Source organism: Sinohyriopsis cumingii, chromosome 16 (assembly GCF_028554795.1).
Source record: "Sinohyriopsis cumingii isolate HCF-2022 chromosome 16, ASM2855479v2, whole genome shotgun sequence".
NCBI lineage: Eukaryota > Metazoa > Mollusca > Bivalvia > Unionida > Unionidae > Sinohyriopsis > Sinohyriopsis cumingii.
This window is the reverse complement of record NC_142976.1, coordinates 56,293,692-56,320,859: the sequence shown is the minus strand read 5'-3', so window position 1 is coordinate 56,320,859 and position 27,168 is coordinate 56,293,692. Positions and strand designations below refer to the sequence as shown.

Sequence of the window (27,168 nt, the reverse complement as noted above, 5' to 3'; positions counted from 1 at the left end):
TGTCAGATCCTCATGTAGGCCAGTGAAGATCTTATTTTAATCAGACTGAATGAAACACAGAATGATGATATTGAAACTTAAGCAACAGTAATGCTGGAACTGAAAATGACAACACATTTTCTGTAACATTTAATAAATAAGTATACCAATATTTTCCTATTTATTACAGCTTTTATATCTCCTTCAAAAAAATTTTTAATGTTAAATTTAACAAATATCTGGCTGCAAAGTTTATCTGAGGTGAAAAACATGTCAAGCAATCTGCATTAAATTTCAAGATCCCAGGTACGAGCAGCTACAAAGATAGTGAAAGCTATGTGTCTGGATTTGTAGTCTCTTGGGCAGTTTTTTTAAATGAAGGTCTAGTGTTCTGTAAAAGTTAAATATACTAACCATGAACAGTACCCACTCCATCTATGGTACTGAGGACCACCTCTCTATATGACCCATTCAGTGGTGCTCTGTATACACACTTGTCCTTCAGGTCACTCCAATACACCATCTGTAATGCAACACACAGTACTCAACATAACTCTGACCACAAGTCCCAGTTTGTACTTCGTTATAGTGAGAATACCTTATAATGAAGTACATGGTACAATTGATTTTACCACTATTAATGAAATGGGATCCATGACCATGCTTGCATTAAAATGAAGGGCCTTATAGCAAGGGCATATTGTATATACCTTATTTATTCATGCGCTGCCAACTTTAAACAACGCAACCCAAGATCCACCAACACAAATGCGCTAGCAATCCGGGGAATATCGTGTCTTTTGGGTAACTACAATTTTGAGAAATGTGGCCATTTGAAGCAAAATGATCCACCCTCTTTTTAAACTCAAACTGTTTTTAAAAATGCTGCATCCATAAATAATAAACACAAAGTGTTTTTATCTATACACCAATACTCTGAGATTGTACTGTTAATGAAGAAACAAATGAAAGTCCAATAACTACACAATTCCCATGAAATGAATTTAAAGTATATCACACCTTAAAAATTCTTCATGTTAAAGAGTTCTTATAGTGACCAACTTAATAAAGGACACTCATTAAAAGGACACTCATTAATGACAAATCCTGTTTAAGGATTGTAAACTGTATTGTCCTGCTGTTAATTAACAGCAATAGATTATAACACAAGAGATCATAAACATCAATCATTATATTTTCTTGCTGATATAAATAACAATAGGAAGGTAGATAAAAAAATAACAGGTATATTCACAATTAATAAATGATTATTTAATTACATCCTTTTGCATTATCTGATGCCTCAGTTCAAAATTTACCTGAAGTAAATACATGTTTATGTTTTCATATGAGATCACGTAACAGATGCAATTCACAAGCAACACATTGATTGTTTGATGCATTTAAATTGTACATTGATATTTTCTTAAGTTGACTGAAATGTGAACTTCTATTCTTGATTCAAATGGTGTTTCTTTCATTTCTTAATCTCCTGTTTCATTATTCAATGCATCAGATTAAAAAATTACGCCAAAAATTAATACCCTGTTACAGCATTGACTTAGCAAACAATATATTAATTGTTGGTTGTATTTGAGTCAGTGGTTCTCAAAGTGGGTGGTACCACCCCCTGGGGGGCAGTGGGATTACCGATGGGTTAATGCTTTTTATGGGGTAAGGTAGGGGGTGCTGAGAATAACCAAGGGGGTGGTGGCCCAAAAAAGTTTGGGAACCACTGATCTAAGTTGATATCAGTATAATCTCTGGATTTACCTAAGTAGATATCAGTATAATTTTTGGATTTACCTAAGTCGATATCAGTATATAAATTAAGCCTTTTGAACTTCTCATCTTGATTGAAATTAATGCACATCAAAATACGTAGTTGAATAATACCTTGATGGGATTGATGCTCTACAGGCCAAAAGGAATTTTCAGAAATTCAAGATAAGACCATTGCTTAAATGGTGAGTGTTGAGACCATCTTTGATATTCTTCAGTTATAACAACATTTTCAAATTAACTGCTGTGGTGGATATATTTGATGATGGAAAGGCGTCATTGTCATTTAGAACTGAGTACATCATTTTAAGTCCTCTGGTGAAAACCCCCATGTCAATATGATCATCCATTCAGGGACAAGAAGACAATCAAGACGGACATCATGAGAGTCATATATTGGATGCATGATTGGTGCCATTTTCATTAAGGACCATCTAGGTATTATGATAAGTCTTTTGGTGGAAACCCCATGTGGACATATAGCATTACATCCAATTTATTAACAAATTACATCTTGAGGTTAGGAAATAAAAAAGAAAATTAAAAACATTTAACTTAAACTTGAATGCAAATTTTCTTTGACTGTGACCTTGACCCCAAAGTATAAGGGGCAAGAGAACAAGCCACAGAAGTAATTAGTTTTAGCTTCATAATATATATCAAGGGGTTTAGGAAACATAAGCAAAGGAGAAAACTTGAAGCAAAACTTGAATGCAAATTTTCTATTATTGTGACTTGACCTTGAGATTACGGGGGAAGGAACACATGCTGCTGAGTGACTTGTCATAGCTTCATAATGATCAATGCCAAGTATGATGAGAATCTATCACTGGGTCTAGCAAGGTCACAGCCCATGGGAGATAATCAACAATGTCCCTTTGAAGATAATCAGTTGTGTTCCTCACCAATGGCTGCCTGTGCTGATATATCCTCATTTTTTAATGAATGAACAAAAATATCTCATCAACAACACAAAGTAAAAATCTCCTACACATCAATAAACACAATCATTTTATTGACCAAATGAAGAGAAACTTTGATTGGCTGATTCAAAACTATGATCAGTTGATTCAAAACTTTGGTTGATTCAAGAGCATCAAAGGTCATGTTGGATCATAATGGCAAGAAAAATGTACACACATTTCATTGGTTAAGCAGGTTTATGCATATTCACGAGATATTTCCTTGTATTAGTAAATCTCCACACTAATAGCCATGGATGATAAAGAAGCATAGCAGATTATCACCAATGGCTTGCAACCATGGGAATTTAGGAAATATTCAAATGAAATCTTCAACCAAAAACTTAACCAACTGTTGAAGCAGCTACCATTACTGGAAAAATGAATGATATATCTCACTTCCTACTAACAGTACTAACTTGACAATAAAAAACATGGAGATTTCCTACAGGCAACCAATGGAACTAGCTCAAGTTTGAAATGTATTAAAATTCACAGAGTTCAAGATCTAAACAAACATTCAAAATGACCAAGAACAACAGTCACTAGGAAGTGCCTACCATTGACACTGGGTCATAGGCCACTGCAGCTGGCTGTGTGGAAGTTGCAACTAGATTGTAGTCTGGGAAACTTTCCCTGTCTGTGGACAGGAAAGCTATTTCTCCTGTTCCTTGTTGGGCAAACAGAAGAATCTCATCAGGAACTAAATAAAGAAAAAGGCAACAGATAATTTGCACACTCCTCAAAGTGGGTATCATGACTAACACTTCAACCAATTGCAATGTTGTAAATTGTTGGTACGATTTCATCTGATGATGACTGCACCCCTAAATCATTCAAGAAGAAATATGATTGTACTCTGTGTGATATGTTTTTCAGAGTATATAGTCCATGTGGCATATGATTATTTTTATAAAAATTACTGAAAAAATGATTTTTGTTACTTTTTTGTTCAGCGTCAGTGTACAAGTAAAGGAAGTGACATCATTGTTGTAACATTGTCGATGATGTCATTATTTAGTACATGTGAGTCTTCGTAGTCAGACATGTTCTTTTTCATATAATTTTGATTGGTTTCATCAGTATACAGGAACAGTCTCACTGACTGAGATATGCTTCCTGTAATGCTACAATGGCATCAGTTTGTAACAATGCAATAGTCAATTATATGCTTTCAGGTTTTCATGTAAATTTATCTTGAATAATTGCATAAAGTTTGCCATGAGAAATTTCATGATAAGATGCCACTCTAGTTTTTAATCCATAGTTTTACTGAAGTGCCTTCTATCAGCACAAAGGCCAATTCAATATTTACCTGCCCTTATTTGGCAGAGATGATGGTGTGTGGAACAAGACTACAGATATGATGGACTATATGTTTCTGATAACAAAACAGTAGAAACATATTGGTATAGCGGACATATAATCCAATAGAGTATACACTGTGAAATGAAGTATCATTTATTTACTCATGAAATGAATTATCAATTGCTTACTCATGAAATGAGTTATGAACTGCTTATTCATCAAAATAAATTATCAATTACATATTCATAAAATGAATTATCAATTGCTTAGTCATGAAATGAAATTATCAAATGCATACACATGAAATGAATTATCAACTGCATACTCTTGAAATGAATTATCAACTGCTTACTCATGAAATGAATCAATTGCTTACTCATGAAATGAATCATCAAAATGCTTATTCATGAAATGAATTATCAATTGCTTACTCATGAAATGAATAATCAATTGCTTACTCATGAAATGAATCATCAATTGCATACTCATGAAATGAATTATCAAATTGCATACTCATGAAATGAATTATCAAAATGCTTACTCATTAAATGAATTATCAAAATGCTTACTCATGAAATGAATTCTCAAAATGCTTATTCATGAAATGAATCATCAAATTGCTTACTCATGAAATGAATCAAATATTGCATACTCATGAAATGAATTATCAAACTGATTACTCATGAAATAAATCATCAAAATGCTTACTCATGAAATGAATCATCAAAATGCTTACTCATGAAATTAATTAGCAACTGCTTACTCATGAAATCATTATGAATTGCTTACTCATGAACTGAATTATCAATTGCTTACTCATGAACTGAATTATCAATTGCTTACTCATGAAATGAATTATCAATTGCTTACTCAGGAAATGAATTATCAACTGCTTACTCATGAAATAAATTAACAATTGCTTACTCATGAAATGAATTATCAATTGATTACTAATGAAATGAATGAATAGTTTCTTACTCATGAAATGAATTATCAACTGCTTACTCATAAACTGAACTATCGAATTGCTTATCCATTCATTAAACAAAGATTCATGATATTTTGATCACAGCTTTATCAGTTGCCAGGAAATGAATTGTAGCACTGAGAATGCCATTATAAATGACCTCTCCATGAACCCAATCATCTCTTAGGTATATAACACCTGCAAAAGTCTTAATTACTGATAGTATTTGTACATATACATAACTAAGGTATACAAGTAGTATTCTAACCCTGAAATAACTAAGACTGTTGCTTTCAAATATGATTTTCATTTTCTCATCCTCAAATCTGTAAACCAGATAGTATGAAAAATACTGAAATCTAATGAGCAAAAAGTTAGAACAAATCCATAAAATAATCTTGTACAGAAAAATTCTACTTAATATACAATCTAATTCTAAAATACCTAAAATTAATTGGATTTAAATGTGGCTGAATGCAATTTATGCATGCACCAATGCTATCCAGTATACTAGTCTGGTAAGGGCAAATTATGTTTCTAAATAAAAATGCTTCTTTGTTTTTAATCATTTTTTTAATAAGCTTTCAAAAGGCTTCAGAACAATACCTTGACATGTTTTCCCATCTTTGGCTATAGCTTTTCCTCCATACATTGAACACGCACATCTGTAACTGGTTCCCTCCGTTGGCAGGCAGAGTTCAGCACAACCCCCTTTGTCTAAACTACTACATGGGTGGTAGTCTGCAATGAATATCAGCAAAAGGTTCATAACAATGGCAACACATATTTCTAGATGGGACTGAAGATCTACTGCCTGAATAGAATTTCCAGAAATTCAAGATAAGACCATTTTTTCTTTTTACCTGCTGAGTGTTGAAAGCACCACTGATATTCTTGAGCTATAACATATTCAAATTAGCTGTCAAGGCAGCCATATTGTTTGAAAGATCAGCACCCATTTTTATTTAGGGCAAACTAGACACCATTAGAAGACCGTTGGTGAAAATCCAATGCCAATACGACTATCAATTAAGGATATTTAGAAAAGAAGATTTACAGTATATTCTTTGTGGAAGCCATGCTGGATGTCTGTGAGGTACTATTTTCATTTGGGACCAACTACAGATCAGAAGAAGTCTTTTGGTCAAAATCCTATTCCAATAAAACCATGGTGGCTAGGCTATAATTGATATCAGATCAATAGCATTTTCACTCAGGATTAACTAGACATTATAAGAAGTCATCAGGTGAAAACCCTACATTAATATGACTTTCCATTGAGGAGGTTTAGTGACAAGAAAATTTTCAAGATGGCTGTTTTGGTGGCCATATTTGAAGCTATTTCAGCATAATTTGATGCAGGACCAACTAGATATTTTGATTAGTCTTCTGGCAAAAACTCAATGCTGATATAACTTTCCATGTGGGTGGCAAGGACAAGATTTTCAAGATAGCTCCCAAGAAGGCCATATTGGACATTGGTATTGTTGTCATTTAGAACCAACTAGACACCATAACAAGTCTTGTGGTGAAAACCCGATTTAATACAACCATCCAGTCAGGAGGAATGGCAATAACAAGATTATGAACATGATGTCTGTGGTGGCCATATTGAATCTCCAAGCAGCACTGTTTTCATTTAGGACCAACAAGACCATACAATCATTTGCTTGTGAATGTATTGTTATTGTTGTTGTTGTAGGGTTTAACACCATTTTTCAGCACAAGATAGGCTATACATGGCAGCCAGTATGAATGGTGGTGGAAGAACGGGAAAGCCCTGGAAAGAATCACCGACCAATGAGAAGCTACTGGCAAGCTTTCTCATGTCCCCACATTGGCCAAGCCCAAGACTTGAACCCACACAGACAGAGGTGAGATGGCAGTGATCCATAGTGGTGAGCGCTTTAGCCCACTCGGCTACTCGAGGCCCCCTGCTTGTGAATGTGCATACATTCCAGGATTATTGTTGAATCAGAACAAGACAAAAATATATTCTTTTCCCTTCAAACATGGACAATTATTTTAAGAAACACAGTTTTGCATTGTTCTAGTAGCAAAACAATGAAGTTGAAACTCAACATTGTATTGCATTATTCAAAAAACAATGAAACTGAAACTAAATTTTGTATTGCTCTGTTGGTAAAACTATGAAGTGATGATTTCAATATACTTATTAGCGAAAGTTCTAAAAAAAATCATTCTGGTGCCAATTTGGGGACTTTAAGTCTATTACAAACTTTGGTGAACTAATTACTTTCCCCATAATGAACCCCATCTGTGAAACTAGGCTTTTCATGCTCGTAGTATGTCTTTCACTTTGTTTCCTTGCTATCCTCGATTACATTTGTGAATGAGTAAGATAAAGCACTAAGTAATATTAGAAACTTTAATTATGTCACTTATATAATAATGCTCAATACAATGGTCAACTTGTCAATTGAAATGAGTTGATTTGACACACCCCTATGACCAATAACTCTTATGCACATTGGATTTGCATGCCTTTTAACTTTTTATATTCTAAACCCTTTAAATGATTTGATACAAAAGATAGAATTAAGGTGATAACACAAAGCAAGCCTACTTTTAACTGAATGTAACAATGCAACAAACACTTCTACAAGTCAGACATCAAAAAAAGGTTCTCACAGAAATGCTGTGATGTTCAAATGACACGATTTTACTTTTGAAACAAGGTGGCGTATCACTTTTATGGTGATTATAGTGAAACAGATTTAAAGTTAAATCGAAACTTGAATTTCACTTGACTTGTGTCATTGGAATTTATTTCTTTAGGTATTGCCACCAGCAGGCATTATAAACATATTAATTGATCGATATTAAAAGTATAATGATATTTTTTAAAACATACATGCAAGCATTATTGTTTAGTCAAAACAAGAAAATATATTCTTTTTCCTTTAAACACATGGACAATTAAGTTGAGAAACAATGAATATGAAACTCAGTTTTGTATTGTTCTTTTAGCAAAACAATGAAGTTGAAACTCAAATTTTTATTGATTTATTGGTAAAACAATGAAGTTTAAGATTTCAAAGCACTTATTAGCGGTATTTCTATGCAGCCTTCTGGGTGCCAATTTGGAAATTTTTAGTTCACTACAAACTTTGGTACTTGCTTCTCCATAATGAACCCCATCCATGAAAAAAGGCATTTCATATATGGAGTGTGTCTTTCACTTTGTTCCTTCCCATTCTTAAACACATTTGTGAACTAAAAGGATAAACCACTAATTTATATTAGATACTTTAATTATGTTACTTACAAAATAATTCTTAAAACAGTGGTCAACTGGTCAATTGAAATGAGTTGACTTGACACACCACTATGACCAACAACTCTTATGCAGGTTGGATTTGCATGCCTTTGAACTTTTTATATTCTAACCGCATTATCTGATTTGATATAAATGATGTAATTAAGGTGATAACACAAAGCGGGCCTACTTTTAATAGAATGTAAAAGTGCAAAAAACACTTCTACAAGTCAGAGATCAAAACGCAGTCAGCACTTAATTAGGTTCTCAAAGAAATGCTTGCGGGCAACGTTGCGATGTTCAATTCACACAACTTCACTTTAGAAATGAGAGGGCTTATCACTTTTATGATGGTTATAGTGAAACAGAATGGATAAATAAAACCAAAACTGGAATTTCACTTGACTTATGTCATTGGTATTTATTTATTTAAGTGTTGCCACCAGTGGGCATTACAAACATGTAGATTGCTACAGTATACAAAAAATTGTTTTATTAGAAAATTTAACAAAATCTACTACTCGTGTTCTGAATTTAGTGATAATGATTGAAATTTCTTAGCACTAACTGCTATTTCAATGATAAAATGAGAGATATATCAAGTTTTTATTTCCAGCTTTCATAGCTATGTTTTTATCATGTTCAGCAAATATATGTATACACTTACCTTTTTTATAATATTTTTATAAAAAAATTGTATCCCTACTTGCCTCTAAATTATAAGCATTAATGAGTTAACGAAATGTGCTAAGACCAGGGAGCACTGTATCATGTGGAAGCCATTTTCTTCATTGAGCCATGTTACCATTGACATGACTCCAAAATCAACAGATGTCTTTCTTATCTTAATTGCAAACCATTGACCAAGTATATTCATGGTATCCGAGATACATGTCAAATTACTATGTGGAAACATACATTTATTCCCCTGCCCCAAAATGCAGGCTATGTTCAAATACTGGTAATAGTAGAAAGTGGAGAGCAAGAATTATTGTGCAGAACAAAATGACAGATGGACAGGCAGGTTAACAACATCATATCATCTGTTTTACTTTATGGCAGGCTTATAAATGGATTAAAGGATTAAACTGAAGTCAACTGTACCAGATTATTCAATATATCTCAATAAAATTTGGATTATCAACACTAGTACATCCTCTGACAAGACATTATTACCGGGCATATCTCGGATGGGGACACCATAGCCTGCATACATTCTGGTGTAATATGGCAGACTGTAATAACCACTCTACAACTAAGCTTCCTAAGCTCAGATTATTGATGAAATTAGATCTAAAATTTATTAGAAATTTGGTCTACGGTATATTTCCAATATTTGTGAGGCAGAAAATATTACAACCTTAAACAGGAGTATATGCCTGTCCTATATTTCTCTATGTAGATAAGTGAAATTTTCACACGGAAACTACTTTTATTTTTTCAGGATCTTGACCTTTGATCTTTTAACCTCCAAATTAACAGGCTTCTTCCTTCCTGCCAGAGTAAGCCATCCATAAATATTGATCCAGTGTGTGTGTGTGTGTGAGAGTTGGATTTTTAACATAGCTTTTAAAAAAATTCAGTTATATCACAATGATGTCTGCAGTGTAGCATCATGCCACAGACATGTAGCATCATGCCCCACCCAGCTACATTATCCTGACACCAGGCTAACCAGTCCTAACACTAACCTCTTAAAACTGAGTGTCTAGCGAGGCAGCTGTTAGTACCATTTTTAAAATAATTTGGTATGACTCAGCTGGGGTACAAACCCTGCGACCTCCTGCATCCGAGGCAGGCTCTCTAACCACTAGGTCACCAGAGAGGCCAATATATAATATTGGTCCAGGTTTGTGCTGCAATACTAATGTTGTTGTTCAGAAATTGTTTTCTGTTGTCAGTTACAATGACCTTGGCATTTGACCATTACACCCCCAAATCAACAGGCCAACAGGCTTCAGCCATGACCCAAGCACAAGACATCCACAAGAGTTGGTAACTGTAGATGGTGAAGAACTGAAGCTGTTGTGCAAAAAAAACCCATCATCATTCTTTCAGCCACAGTAACCTTGACCTTTACCTTTTGACCCCAAAATCAACTGAATTTTTCCTTACCCCAGGTGCTTATCATCCACAAAGTTCGGTAACTGTAGATGGTTGACAACTCAAGTTTTCATGTGGAAAAAGTTTTTGTGGGTATGAATGATATTGGAGAGAAACTTGCTAAAAAAAATTATAAGCATGTTGGAGTCAAATATTGCCACAAATCACTCTTTGGTTTATAAAGCTACACCACTCCCTCGATAACTCGCGCACATCAGGGTCCAGAAACATCAACCGCACTATAAGTGAGGCGCGAGTTATCGAGGGACCTATAAAATAAGCCCAAAACCAATAAAGTGATTGACGACATAACAGAGAAATAAGGGGGGTAGGGTAGGCAGATTATACTGTTGAATACTCACTTTATAATCGTTCTGAGATTAAATGTTAATAAATATCTCTTCATAACGGTGTACTTTATTATTTCCTCATAGGACAACATTAATTTCAGGATAAATTACAGTATATTGAGGCGATCATCGAAAACATTATTCCACATGGTTTCCGTTCGCTTAACATGTGTACCACTTCACACATTGTGTACTACGTCACTAATTTTTATGTTGAATTGGATACATTCTAGTTTTATTGTTTGATCCAAATTAGACATTTTTTTTATATACAAAAGATCGACTCTTTTCGAGAAAGTGTCGATCGAATGATAGATAAGTATTTTTGAATGTGATAGAAGTAAAATGGAAAACAAAAAAAACAAGGGTTAATCAGTACAGACGTATTTAATTGGTCTACAAATTTAAAACAATGTAAATTAGAACAAGTTAATACTTGCTGTTTGTGCCACGCTTGACAAATATCAATTCACTTTTTGAAAAAAATCAGTTATTTTTTGTGTGTGTGTTATTCCTTCGTTTCTCTGCCGCCTAGCAAAATCCCTCAGATTTCTCAACTGCATGAGCTTTACGTAGTCAACATTTTGGGTCTCCAGCCACCTTATGGCAATATCAAAATATCTGATTGCTTCCTGTGCAGAGGGGTGGGGGTGCAACATCTGCATCTGCATCACTTTCAACTCTTGTGTTACTCCAGTTAGAATCGTCTTCTGCTGCAAATTTGTTCGCTATAGAAATAATTATAGTTTCATCTGACATGTATTCGGCTGTGGGGCAATCATTGTCAGCACAAATCCACTCCTCCATATCATCAAGAGAAACGCCCATCTCAGGACCATGAGTCTGTACGAATTTCTCCCAAACAGCCTCGGCATTAATGACATCAGTTTCACTGAAACATTCGAAGTCACTATCATCGTCGTTGTCTCTGTTACTGTTTTGCTTTACGTCAAAGGCAGCTCCAAGACCCTTAATCCAGCACCCGAGGTCTCTTGTAATCGATTTTTTTTTTAATGCAACAAACACTTCCCCAAGTTGTTGATCAAAACAAAGCCGGCATGTACATGTAATTAGGTTCTCAAAGAAGTACTCACGGGTTTCGATGTGACGGTCGATTGACTCTTTTCATGTTTTCAATGAACATAATATGTTGTGATTATAATGTTTACACTGAAATGGAATTAAAGGATTAGAACATGACTTTCACACAGGAAGACGTTTAATTGGTGTTTATTTCATTCTCTGTTGCCACCTGTTAGCATTTACTAGAAGTTTTCATTGATCGCTATTTCACCAGACTGTTTATTTACAGTATACTGACAACTATTTATCATAAAAACTTACATAATATATGATAACTTTAAACAGAGGTCTCACTAGGATTTTAAAACTGGGTCTTTCTGCCTCTTAAGTCAATCACTAAATATCAGTACATTTTCTCACTCGGCCGCTAGTCAAAGCCTTTGAACTAGCCGCCAAGCTGTTGCATCATGTTCTTTTTTTTTTTTTAATGTACTCTTATAAAATGGCAACAGTACATCAAAGAGTCTTTCAGTCACTGAATTCTGTCATTGTAAATATCAGCACAGTTAACTGATCAACACATTTTCCCACAAAGCAGGTGGCTGAAACAGGACCGGCAAATCTTTGAATTTTCCGATGCACCTATTACATGCGTACGGAGGACTCCCACCTCAGTGATTTTCTGCATCCCAGATCAAAAATTGGCATCCAAATACGCGTAATTAAGCGTTTTCGAGATCTCTGAAATTAATTCTTCTTTAGAACTTGCAAATTTCAAAATATGGATTATATTTTTACGGGCATTAATCACCATTTTCAATGATAAAACGAGCAATGTATCAAGGTTTAATTTATCAATCTTATCGTAATTTTTTCATGTTCAGCATATTTTTAAAGATATTTTAAATACATTTTCTCTGGAAAAAATCAGGAGCCAAGATGGACACCGCGTTATAAGCGGGATCACGAGTTACCTGGGCGCGAGTTATCGAGGGAGCGGTGTATTCAGATGAAGTAAGAAATCTCTCTTTCTTTGAAGCAATGGATGTAAGAAACTCTGGAAAGGTTACAATATTCATAATGCTCTCAAATAATGGTGGTTAAGGGCAGAATTTTATATGTTGATATATGGTGCTGAATGCAATGTATATTGATACAGCTTTATTGTAGGATAGAATGATGGAAATTTATTTTAGCAGTAGTAGCATCCAGGTGATTGTTTTCATTGTAGGATATATCCAACAACATAAACCGTGATGTGGCTGAGTTGGGCAAGGATGTCATACCTGAAAGAAATAAAATTCAAGAAGCAACACACACACAAACTAAAGAAAATAAAATTATTATTTTTGAAAACACACAACATACACAATTCTCTTGCCCTTTTCATTTCAGTTTTTTATTTCTTGCTTGCCTAAATTTTTTAAATTAGGAAAACATAGGAATGTCTGAAAAATACAGGGCTGCGCTAAACATATAGGACAAACAACAAACTGTGACTATCAACTTATTAACTGGAATGTAACTAAATAAAAAAGTTTGGCCAAAATTCACTTGTATGTATGCAAGTCACTGTATGCATGAGCTCAATGAAGTACAAAAATACAAGCAATGACCTCAATATCAATTAGGTCTGGTTTTCAAAACTCCTTCACTAAAGTGCAGATATGCTGGGTTTCCAGATTTTCATTCAGAACCGATTAAATGCTTCAATAAGTGTTCAGTGAAAACTCAATGCCAATTTCACCATTCATGCAAGAGCACTAAGTGAAAGGTTCTTACTGAAGACCCCACGCGGACATGACAAACTTCAAGATTTTCAAGATGGCCATCATTGATCAGCAATATATTTATTTAGAAGCAACTTGACAACATAAGAAGTGTTTCAGTGAAAACCCCATGCTAATTTGCTAACCACATGCTAATTTGCTAACCGCATGCTAATTTGCTAACCACATGCTAATTTGCTCAGGAGAAGTAGCTATAAAAAGATTTTCAAGATGGCCATCACAGCCACCATACTGCATGTCCAAGTGGCATCATTTTCATTTAAAACCAACTAGACATCATAAGAAGTCTTTGAGTTAAAATCCCATGTCAATAAAACCATCCATTCAGGAGAAGTACAGGAATAACAAGATTATTAAGAAGGCCACCAAGGTGTTACCACTTTATATTTCTAGTCCTTTTAAATTTTAAGATACTGTAAATTAACTTTCTTCATGGTCTACATTTTTGTTAGTAACATTCGTGGATTTGGGAAGAGGTTCTATTGTTTCCTCGGATGGATCACTTGGTCATTAAATATGTGGCTTGTAGTAAACCCAAGATCCATGAAAATTGGTACTTCACAAGAAAATGCATTGAATTCAAAATAAAGAGAAACTACTTACTCATTGGTTGTGTGGATACATCAGGGGACACAATACTGTACAGCTCACGATGACCTAGATTCGTAGCCTCCTTGTGCCAAAATGGAAGGTTGGTTTCAATTAGCATGGCATAGATCGCTGTATCACCTCCGGTGCTAACCAGTGCTGTATTACCAATGACTGACAACCCATATGCAGGATTTCCGGATGTAACAGATTTCAGGTCTCGCTGCTTTCTCAGCTTCTTGCCAGACAAATCACAAGAGTATATAGAGTTGTCCTTTGCATCTGTCCAGTACAGTTGCCTGCAAAATTTTTAAAAATAAGTTCATGTCAATTTCAACCATTCAGATTTTCTCAACATTTCATCGATGTGATCTACCCGAATGATACAAAAAAAATGAGTCCTGGTTTTCTTGGTGTCTCAATCTCCATGACAAAAAATAACATATATGAATTCATAGATCTGTGAATTCACAGATGAAGAACAGGTCTGATGTAGGTCCAATTAATTCTCATGCATGTCACAAGACATGACTAAGACAGGAGTCACAGTGGCTCAGTGATTCATATTCTGGTCTTACAACTGAAAGGCTGTGGGTTTAAATCCTGTTACTGGATCAATATTGATTGAATACTATGGTGTATCATTGGGCAAGACTATTTACTCAAACTGCCTTGGCACTAAACAACCTACTTGTGTTGCTGTGCCAAAAACACCAAGCCAATCCATGCTATCATAAATGGTCAGAAAATAAGAAGAAAAAATTTGCTGAAGATGGAATCCATTAAGTTCCTGCATGCCATTGTTTCTTTAAAATTGCAAGTAAAATGGACAAAAGTTTAAGATCACATTCCAACAAAAGAAATGTATATCTTATAAATCTGAAACTACTTTTGAGGGCTGGCTGCATGTCACCTTCAATACTTCTCCGAGGGGAGGAACAATTCTGGGTCTCCATAGGGATTATTAAGTCAAATGCTGAATAACACTTTTATAAAGTCAAATGCTGAATATCACTTTTATGAAGTCAAATGCTGAATATCACTTTTATGAAGTCAAATGCTGAATAACACTTTTATAAAGTTAAATGCTGAATATCACTTTTATGAAGTCAAATGCTGAATATCACTTTTATGAAGTCAAATGCTGAATATCACTTTTATGAAGTCAAATGCTGAATATCAATGTTATGAGTTTCTATGGCAGAAACATGATAACTGATAATATTTAATATTCGAATCTCCCTCAACATTTCTAACATATGCAGTTGATTTTGAAATTGAAATGTGCAATCTAGAACTCTTATTAAATCAAAGGAACAGACACTGCAATATGAACATCAATTTGAATCAATTATTTAGAAAAGACATTACAACATGAACATTGATTTGAATCAATTATTTAGAAGAGTCATTACAACATGAACATTGATTTTAATCAACTGAATCATTTAGAAAAGACATTGCGATATGAACACTGATTTGAATCATTTAGAAAAGATACTTCAATATGAACACTGATTTGAATCAATTATTTAGAAGAGACACTTCAATATGAACACTGATTTGAATCATTTAGAAAAGATACTGTAACATGAACACTGATTTGCATCAATTATTTAGAAGAGACACTACAACATGAATACCAATCTGAATATATTTTTTTTGGAAGAGACACTTCAACATGAACACCAATTTGAATCAATTATTTAGAAAAGACACTGCAACATGAACACTGATTTGAATCAAATATTTAGAGCACAAATCAGATGTCAACTTTATGATATTTTTTGTAACTGTTTACACATTTCCCACCCATATTTTGACATCATCAAACACTCAGAATTTCTCTAGGCTGGATTCATCAAGGACACACTGTAGTAGCCGAATCCCGATAATCAAAAAGGAGGAATAGAACCTGCACCCTTTCAGTTGTGAGCTCAGCTTTCTAACCATTTAGTTATCATATATATAGCTCCCGTTAACTATCATTGCATCATTCATACATTAATAACTTGACCTGCAAAAAACTGCCATAAAAGCAATCCAACAGCTCTTCATGACTGGAAGCTAAGTTCGTCTGCATAAATGAATCACCATTATTAGGTCCTTATGGTAGTATTGACTTTCATCATATTATAATCCTGGCACAATAAAAAAGCTAATTTGATCCTGGCAAATTACAAAAGCTGTATGAAATAATCTCTTAAAGGATTAGGGGATTAAGTTGGCAGAGGATTAATGACAAAGAATACAAAACAGACCCAGGTGTGCCATCACATAACATGCTGGCAGGTCTCAGTGTTTGATGTTTGTAATACTTGTGATTCAAAATTCCAGATATGCTACATAATTATTCAACAAAAGATCTGTCTCATTCAACCAGGCTTTTGTGTGGCTCTGTGACAGCGTCGCCATATGCGAGTCTGGTAAAATGATTTGTTCATTACTGTGACTGACAGTAAACCTCTGTAGGAGCAAAACTGAAAAGACATCTCTCCCTATCCTCACATTTTTGAAACATATTTTGTGCTATTACTGAAGTCAAAATAATATTACAAATTTGAAAGGATAAAATTTAAAACCACTATCGATACAGAAGGTGTGTCCCAATCAGCAACCAAAATTTCACTCATTAAGTGAAACATTATTTCATCTTGTCATCACGATGACATGAAACATCACCTCCTCTCACCATCCAATGAAATTGCTTTTCACATTTTTGTGAAAGCCTCATTCAGGCATTACAAGGCAAACTTAAACTTTTTTTAATCAGATCCTTCAAAGGCAAAGAAGGCACAATGCCACACAAATAGTTTTATGCTGTTCACATGGTGTGTGTGTGTGTGTGTGTTATAGCAATTGATCTTATAAAATAAAATCACGTCAACATGAGTACCAAATGAACTCACTTTATAAGTAGAGTCCAACTGCAAACTATACAGACCCAGATCTGCTGCTACATAATGCACCAGCCATTCTAGGTTGATTCAGTTTGTTGGGAGTAATCAGTAGAACATACAACATTGTCCCTGATCTGCCAGCACTTTAGGCATCTCAGGGTCTATGTTGTTTCCAGGTGGACTCTACTTATGAGTGAGTATATACAGTAGTTCCATGGAATAAATCATTCAGACAAATGAGGCAAATTGTAGCATTAAAAAAGGCCTGGCAGTTTTAACAACTGAAATCAATTGAACCTTTTCAATCATTGTCAACAAACCCATTAAACATTGGTAACACCACAGAAGACTCAATAACTACTTCTCATTCTTGAAGCAACTGAAAAATGCTGTTTAGTGACAAGGAAAATTGCACAATGACATGCTGTGAGTCAGAATTATCGTAACGACTGCGTAGACTGTGTATTTAGTAGCTGAGTACATGAAGGCATTTGATGATTGTGGATAAATCAATAAATCAATATGCTGGAAGCAGTCAGATTTTTCATATCAAAGAAATTTCAAGGATGATATTCCACCACAGGGTGTATGGACCAAATACTGTATGTTAAGAAAAACAAAATATACTGGTATACAAGTTATATGATATTTATCTATAAACAATGTCACATTAAAACTTCCTTAAATGAGAAACTGAATGTAATTAGCATTTTAAAAAGATTGCTAGTTAAATGAGGTGTTATTTTAAAGTGGTTCCTCAATATAAAGAACCTCAGTATAACATGTTCCTTATATAACGTGGGTATGGTCATGAATCCATTATAAAGAACCTCATTATAACATCTTCCTTATATGACATGGGTATGGTCATGAATCCATTATAAAGAACCTCATTATAACATGTTCCTTATATAACATGGGTATGGTCATGAATCCATTATAAAGAACCTCAGTATAACATGTTCCTTATATAACATGGGTATGGTCATGAATCCATTATAAAGCATTTCATGGTCACTAATATAATATAGGTATGATCATGAATCCATTATAAAGCATTTCATGGTCACTAATATAATATTGGTATGATCATGAATCCATTATAAAGCATTTCATGGTCACTAAAATAATATTGGCATGATCATGAATCCATTATAAAGCATTTCATGGTCACTAATATAATATTGGCATGGTCATGAATCCATTATAAAGCATTTCATGGTCACTAATATAACATAGGTATCTTCATGAATCCATTATAAAGCATTTCATGGTCACTAATATAATATAGGTACGATCATGAATCCATTATAAAGAACTTCAGTAAAACATGGTCCATGATATAACACGGGTGTAGTCATAAATCCCACTATAATGCACCTCAGTAAAACATGGTCCATGATATAACATGTGCATGGTCATAAATCCCATTATAAAGCACCTCATGGTCCTTGATATAACATGAGTATGATCACTAATCCCATTTCATTACCCCAGTATAACAAGGTACCTGATATAACATGGGTATGGTCATAAATTCCATTATAAAACACCTCACTGCCATTGATATAACATATGTATAGTCTTAAATCCCATTATAAAGCACCTCATGGTTACTAATATATTATGGGCATGGTCATGAATACCATTACAATGCATCTCAGTATAACATGGTACCTGATATGACATGGATATGGTCATGAATACCATTGCAATGCACCTCAGTATAACATGGTACCTGACATGACATGGGTATGGTCATGAATACCATTACAATGCACCTCAGTATAACATGGTACCTGATATGACATGGGTATGGTCATGAATACCATTGCAATGCACTTCAGTATAACATGGTACCTGATATGACATGGATATGGTCATGAATACCATTACAATGCACCTCAGTATAACATGGTACCTGACATGACATGGGTATGGTCATGAATACCATTACAATGCACCTCAGTATAACATGGTACCTGATATGACATGGGTATGGTCATGAATACCATTACAATGCACTTCAGTATAACATAGTACCTGATATGACATGGATATGGTCACGAATACCATTACAATGCACCTCAGTATAACATGGTACCTGACATGACATGGGTATGGTCATGAATACCATTGCAATGCACCTCAGTATAACATGGTACCTGATATGACATGGATATGGTCATGAATACCATTACAATGCACCTCAGTATAACATGGTACCTGACATGACATGGGTATGGTCATGAATACCATTGCAATGCACTTCAGAATAACAGGGTACCTGATATGACATGGGTATGGTCATGAATACCATTACAATGCACCTCAGTATAACATGGTACTTGATATGACATGGGTATGGTCATGAATACCATTACAATGCACCTCAGTATAACATGGTACCTGATATGACATGGGTATGGTCATGAATACCATTACAAAGCACCTCACTGCCATTGATATAACATATGTATAGTCTTAAATCCCATTATAAAGCACCTCATGGTTACTAATATATTATGGGTATGGTCATGAATACCATTACAATGCACCTCAGTATAACATGGTACCTGACATGACATGGGTATGGTCGTGAATACCATTACAATGCACCTCAGTATAACATGGTACCTGACATGACATGGGTATGGTCGTGAATACCATTACAATGCACCTCAGTATAACATGGTACCTGACATGACATGGGTATGGTCGTGAATACCATTACAATGCACCTCAGTATAACATGGTACCTGACATGACATGGGTATGGTCGTGAATACCATTACAATGCACCTCAGTATAACATGGTACCTGACATGACATGGGTATGGTCGTGAATACCATTACAATGCACCTCAGTATAACATGGTACCTGACATGACATGGGTATGGTCGTGAATACCATTACAATGCACCTCAGTATAACATGGTACCTGACATGACATGGGTATGGTCGTGAATACCATTACAATGCACCTCAGTATAACATGGTACCTGACATGACATGGGTATGGTCGTGAATACCATTACAATGCACCTCAGTATAACATGGTACCTGACATGACATGGGTATGGTCGTGAATACCATTACAATGCACCTCAGTATAACATGGTACCTGACATGACATGGGTATGGTCGTGAATACCATTACAATGCACCTCAGTATAACATGGTACCTGACATGACATGGGTATGGTCGTGAATACCATTACAATGCACCTCAGTATAACATGGTACCTGACATGACATGGGTATGGTCGTGAATACCATTACAATGCACCTCAGTATAACGTGGTACTTGACATGACATGGGTATGGTCGTGAATACCATTACAATGCACCTCAGTATAACGTGGTACCTGACATGACATGGGTATGGTCGTGAATACCATTACAATGCACCTCAGTATAACGTGGTACCTGACATGACGTGGGTATGGTCGTGAATACCATTACAATGCACCTCAGTATAACGTGGTACCTGACATGACGTGGGTATGGTCGTGAATACCATTACAATGCACCTCAGTATAACGTGGTACCTGATATGACGTGGGTATGGTTGTGAATACGATTACAATGCACTTCAGTATAACATGGTACTTGATATGACGTGTGTATGGTCGTGAATACCATTACAATGCACTTCAGTATAACATGGTACTTGATATGACGTGGGTATGGTCGTGAATACCATTACAATGCACTTCAGTATAACATGGTACTTGATATGACGTGGGTATGGTCGTGAATACCATTACAATGCACTTCAGTATAACATGGTACTTGATATGACGTGGGTATGGTCGTGAATACCATTACAATGCACTTCAGTATAACATGGTATCTGATATGACATGGGTATGGTCGTGAATACCATTACAATGCACTTCAGTATAACATGGTACCTGATATGACATGGGTATGGTCGTGAATACCATTACAATGCACTTCAGTATAACATGGTACCTGATATGACATGGGTATGGTCGTGAATACCATTACAATGCACTTCAGTATAACATGGTACCTGATATGACATGGGTATGGTCGTGAATACCATTACAATGCACCTCAGTATAACATGGTACCTGACATGACATGGGTATGGTCGTGAATACCATTACAATGCACTTCAGTATAACATGGTAACTGACATGACATGGGTATGGTCGTGAATACCATTACAATGCACCTCAGTATAACATGGTACCTGACATGACATGGGTATGGTCGTGAATACCATTACAATGCACCTCAGTATAACATGGTACCTGACATGACATGGGTATGGTCGTGAATACCATTACAATGCACCTCAGTATAACATGGTACCTGATATGACATGGGTATGGTCGTGAATACCATTACAATGCACTTCAGTATAATATGGTACTTGATATGACATGGGTATGGTCGTGAATACCATTACAATGCACTTCAGTATAACATGGTACTTGATATGACATGGATATGGTCATGAATACCATTGCAATGCACCTCAGTATAACATGGTACCTGACATGACATGGATATGGTCGTGAATACCATTACAATGCACTTCAGTATAACATGGTACTTGATATGACATGGGTATGGTCGTGAATACCATTACAATGCACCTCAGTATAACATGGTACCTGATATGACATGGGTATGGTCGTGAATACCATTACAATGCACTTCAGTATAACATGGTACCTGACATGACATGGGTATGGTCGTGAATACCATTGCAATGCACCTCAGTATAACATGGTACTTGATATGACATGGGTATGGTCGTGAATACCATTACAATGCACCTCAGTATAACATGGTACCTGATATGACATGGATATGGTCATGAATACCATTACAATGCACCTCAGTATAACATGGTACCTGACATGACATGGGTATGGTCGTGAATACCATTACAATGCACTTCAGTATAACATGGTACCTGATATGACATGGATATGGTCATGAATACCATTACAATGCACCTCAGTATAACATGGACATGAGTATGGTCATAAATTCCATTTTAATTCACCACTGCATATCAAGGTACCTGGTATAATCAAGAAATCCAGTTGTTTTCCGAACCTTACTTATCTTAGTCTAGTTGTCTCAGTCTGGCTGTCTCAGTCATGTGTTCAAGCACTTGTAACTACTTTTAAAAAGAAGAAATCCATATTATCTTCTGCTCTGCTGACGGAGTTGTTGCACAATGAAAATAACAACAACAGATATATAACAAAAAGAACTTATTCATAAAGCAGCTAAAGGTCTCTCCAACACTGATAACACACCATACATTTTGAGTGACAGACACACATATACAAAGTTGAGCTATTTAATATTATGCTACAAACTAACAGAAAACACTGTTCCAGACACACAGGCTATACACATCACTGCTACAAACATTCCAAACTCTCTCAAGAGCTACAATAAAGCCAGCAACAACCAGAAATGAGTAATGTCAGACCTGCATTCTTCAAACTTTGTCAAACACCCCTAATGAATCCCAGTTGAATCAAACATAATAATGCAATTGCAAACGAAAACTCGTACACTTACCAATCAGAGTGGTTCATTCAATAGTTCACATGCTATTTTTCAAACTTTGTCAAACACCCCTAATGAATCCCAGTTGAATCAAACATAATAATGCAATTGCAAATGAAAACTCGTACACTTACCAATCGGAGTGGTTCATTCAATAGTTCACATGCTATTCTTCAAACTTTGTCAAATGCCCCTAATGAATCCCGGCTGAATCAAACATAATAATGCAATTGCAAATGAAAACTCGTACACTTACCAATCGGAGTGGTTCATTCAATAGTTCACATGCTATTCTTCAAACTTTCTCAAACACCCCTAATCAATCTCAGTTGAATCAAACATAATAATGCAATTGCAAATGAAAACTCATGCACTTACCAATCAGAGTGGTTCATTCAATAGTTCACATGCTATTCTTCAAACTTTGTCAAACACCCCTAATGAATCCCAGTTGAATCAAACATAATAATGCAATTGCAGATGAAAACTCGTACACTTACCAATCAGAGTGGTTCATTCAATAGTTCACATGCTATTTGACAAAAAGATTTCCATGTAGCATATCACTGCACTAGTAATAGCGTCCCTAGCCCTATTTCCAAGACAGAAAATGAATTTCCAAGAAAATCATGAATTAGAGATCTCCTAACAGTTATTACACACTCTGTTAGAGCTATATACATAGAGTATTGTATCACAAAAATTGACTACCCGTGAACGTTTTCCTAGATAGAACTGATGAAAGCTAACAGTTATTTGTATGAAAGATATTAATTACTTATTGTTATCTTCACATGACTTCCATCAATTGAATGTAATAATACAGTAAAAATAATATTAAATGTTTTTATGCTTCTATTTTCTCATGCATAGAACTTGTGTACTTAGGGTTGACATGTCACCACATGCCCTCATTACATATTCATATTAATGTGCAGTGTTTACAAACAACAGTATACTGCTCAAGACACAAATGGTGCAAAATATATATATATATATATATATATATATATATATATATATATATATATATATATATATATATATATATATATATATGTGTGATTTCTCAGTGTAACACCACACTATAAGATGTCTCAATATAACACCTCACAATAAGATGTCTCAGTGTAACACCTCCTTATAAAATCTCTCAGTATAACAGATCACTATAAGATGTCTCAGTGTAATACTTCATTATAAGATGTCTCAGTGTAATACCTCACTATATGTCTCACTATAATACCAACACTATATCTCAGTGTAATACATCACTATATGATGTATCAGTATAATACCACCACTATATGATGTCTCAATATAATACCATTACTGTTTCAGTATAACACCTCATTATAAGATGTCTCAATAAAATACCATCACTATAAGAGGTCTCAATATAATACCAGCACTATAAGATGCCTCAATAAAATACCATCACTATAAGATGCCTCAATAAAATACCATCACTATAAGATGCCTCAATAAAATACCATCACTATAAGATGCCTCAGTGTAACACCTCACTAAAAAAGATGTCTCAGTGTAACACCTCACTATAAGTTACCTCAGTGTAATGGCTCACTATAAGATGTCTCAATATAATAAAATTATTATAAGATATCACAGTATTATACAATCACTATAAGATGTCTCAGTATAACAACTCACTGTAAAATGTCTCAATGTAAGATCTCGCTATAAGAGGCCTCAATATAACAACTCACTAAAAGAAGTATAACACAGTCCTATTTATAAGGAAGGTATAAGCCTTCATTCTATTACATTACATAAAGGTTATACTATGTGCAGTGTGATTCAGTATCAGACAGTCCTGCACATGGCACACTTTTATGGCAACAATAAATGGCATTAAACTGAGGGAATATAATCTTGTATGTCAAAGTGAGGGCAAATTTTAAATGTTGTGTTTTTAATTACTTTATGCTGGTCACCCAAGTTTACCATAATTTCTGACACATCCATAATTTCTCAGGTCCATTTTTTCTCTCCATTTCCAGCACTATATTTCTAAATGTGATAAACAAGGTTGAGTTAACACTCATGCAAATTGCTGGAAATGTTTGATGCAATTTTAATGGATGTTGTAACACCAAAATGTGTGAACATAAATTAGCTGGACTGCATTTGGCACTTGCAAGCTTTTTGATTTTGGCCATGTTAAATTCCTCTTTAATGACTAAAGTGATGTTTTCACCTTACAAAGGACAAGTTGGTGGATTTTCAAATTATTTGTCAAAATTGTAATTCTATTCAAGACCCCCAATTTCAGTCAACCATTGGTAAGCTTGATTCCTTGCATCTGGTTGTGACTATAATCATCTATGTTGAATTCCTTCTAAATGAAACTCTGGACCTGAAATCTAAATTCATCACAATAATGTACAGAAAAACATTCTTTGCAGTTGGCCCATAGAGCAAGATGTCTATTTATACTGCATGCATCTGAGCTTTTGCCAGATTATATAAAACTCCAATGACAAAAATAAAACTGAAATCATTTTATATAAATTATGAACTGAGGCAAGATGCACAGTTGAAACTGCATATTTACAATGATTAACAATAATAATGATGATGATGATGATGATGATAATAATAATAATAATAATAATAATAATAATAATAATAATAATAATGACTTTATTTAAAGAGGGTAACACATTTAGGTGAAGAAATAATCTACCTTGAGGCCCTCATAGAAAGGAACGTATTTTTATACAAATGCTCACATATACACACACATGCATACTTATACATAGTAGCATTTACATGTATAGACACATTTATCTACTTTCTTTCCTTTCACCAGATGGATACTGGCCCATTGAAGTTACATAGTCAATATACATGGAATAAGCAATTATTGACAAAACAGATCAGTAAATGCCCAAAGGCATTCATGAATATAAATACAGTCATTTTCATTCTCATTTTAACCGCATCTCTAAAGCCAATGGATATATTGGGTTTGGAAGACAGAAACAGAGCAGGCATTTCTAATCTCAAATGGAATACTATCCCAAAGTTCCAGTGTATTGGAAACTTTTTTTGAATAAATTGTATTCTAGTCGCTCAAAACTGTATGCAACTACACTTTCATCAAAACAAAAAAGAAGAAAAAAAAAGAAATATGATTTATACAAGACTCTTGCTGAGAAAAGAAATCTGGCTTAAAATTCCAAATAATTTTTTTACAATGCATATAATTTTCTGCCCATATAATATTACATATCAGAAATGTATTAATCAGTGCACTCTGATAATATTCATAGCACTTGAAACCATGATCAATCCAATCTCCAATCTCCAGTCTCATTTTGATACTGGTTTTATGTTCTCTATAAAATGTCCAAGGCTCCAATTATTTTCAGTTTGTTACCTGTCTTGTAATACTGGTGACTTGGTACATGTACTTCTACTTGACTACAACAAATCTGCTGATCTATATGGTACATAATACAGAATCTGCTTAAAATATTGCTCGTCTTATCAGATGAGCATGTTGAAAAATTCCTCAGTCACCACTCATAAATATGAATGGAATTTTCAAGGCCCAAACTAGTATTGAATTCATCAGTCTACCATAACTACCTAAATTCAAAAATCATTAGCTTTGTGTGAAGATGACACTTAATTTTGAGAAATAATTTTCTCATTAAGTCTATGAAGTAGGCACACAATTAATGCACTCTTTTGCAAGGAAGTTTTATCTTGTAATATGCCCTAAGAACATAAAAATGCAAGAAACTGATCAAGTGAAAATATTCTATACTGAAGTTTTATTACAATAAGGAGCTTTCTGACGACAAGTATAATGCGCCATCCCTTTTAAGCATACAGGAAGTCAAAGTAGCTCTGGTGGTGAAGTATCCGTCTTACAATCCAAATGTTGTTAATTCAATACCTGCCAAGGCCAGAAGCTGCCTCATTGTGTTTTTGGTAGGAGGGCTTGACTCCCATTTCCTCATTATGTTGAAAATGCTTTTAAAAGCAACAACCATCCTCACTTAAGTAGCTACTGAAATACTGGCTGGCTGTTCAGGACCGACTCAATATGCAGAAGTAATGATGGTAGGGAACATTAGACCCTGGCTGGATGACCGAGATATTTTTCTTGGGGGACTGTGACTATCATATGGAGGTGCCAATGTACGATATCAGACATGGCACTAAGGTCAAGCTGGCTATTCAGTATCCAACAAAACATTTATCAATGGACTTTTCTCATTCTCCAATAAAACTACTTTTTCATGACAGGAAAATTAGGTCTAATACAAAACTGATTGGTTCATAAACCACATTACTGATTATTTTCTTTGCAAGAAATGCTCAAGAAAAAGGATATAATCAATTGACCAGTAAAGTGCATTAAAGAAACAAGAGTAATTCTTCTGGGTACAATAAAAGAATCTATTACTTTTTGTTCATTAACTCAGCTAAGCATTGAAAATAAACCCTCATGAAAGTATCAGAAAAAAACAGCTAATTTGGGCTTGCAAAACATGCACATCCCAGTGCTTTTTTTAATACTTAAATGTGCTAACCA

At 34.8% G+C, this 27,168-nt stretch overlaps 1 protein-coding gene across 2 annotated transcripts in view; it reads right to left on the bottom strand.

The window, feature by feature from the left end:
* Window positions 1-27,168, bottom strand: part of LOC149780464 (uncharacterized) — a 146,627-nt gene that overhangs the window by 64,271 nt on the left and 55,188 nt on the right. For both annotated transcript variants that reach the window (XM_089937406.1, XM_089937407.1), the window contains exons 6-9: window positions 14,148-14,431; window positions 5,605-5,739; window positions 3,284-3,426; window positions 394-502 (exon numbers count right to left, since the gene is read on the bottom strand). In XM_089937406.1, the coding sequence (XP_089793532.1) occupies window positions 394-502; window positions 3,284-3,426; window positions 5,605-5,739; window positions 14,148-14,431 (671 nt within the window). The remainder of the gene's footprint in view (window positions 1-393; window positions 503-3,283; window positions 3,427-5,604; window positions 5,740-14,147; window positions 14,432-27,168) is intronic.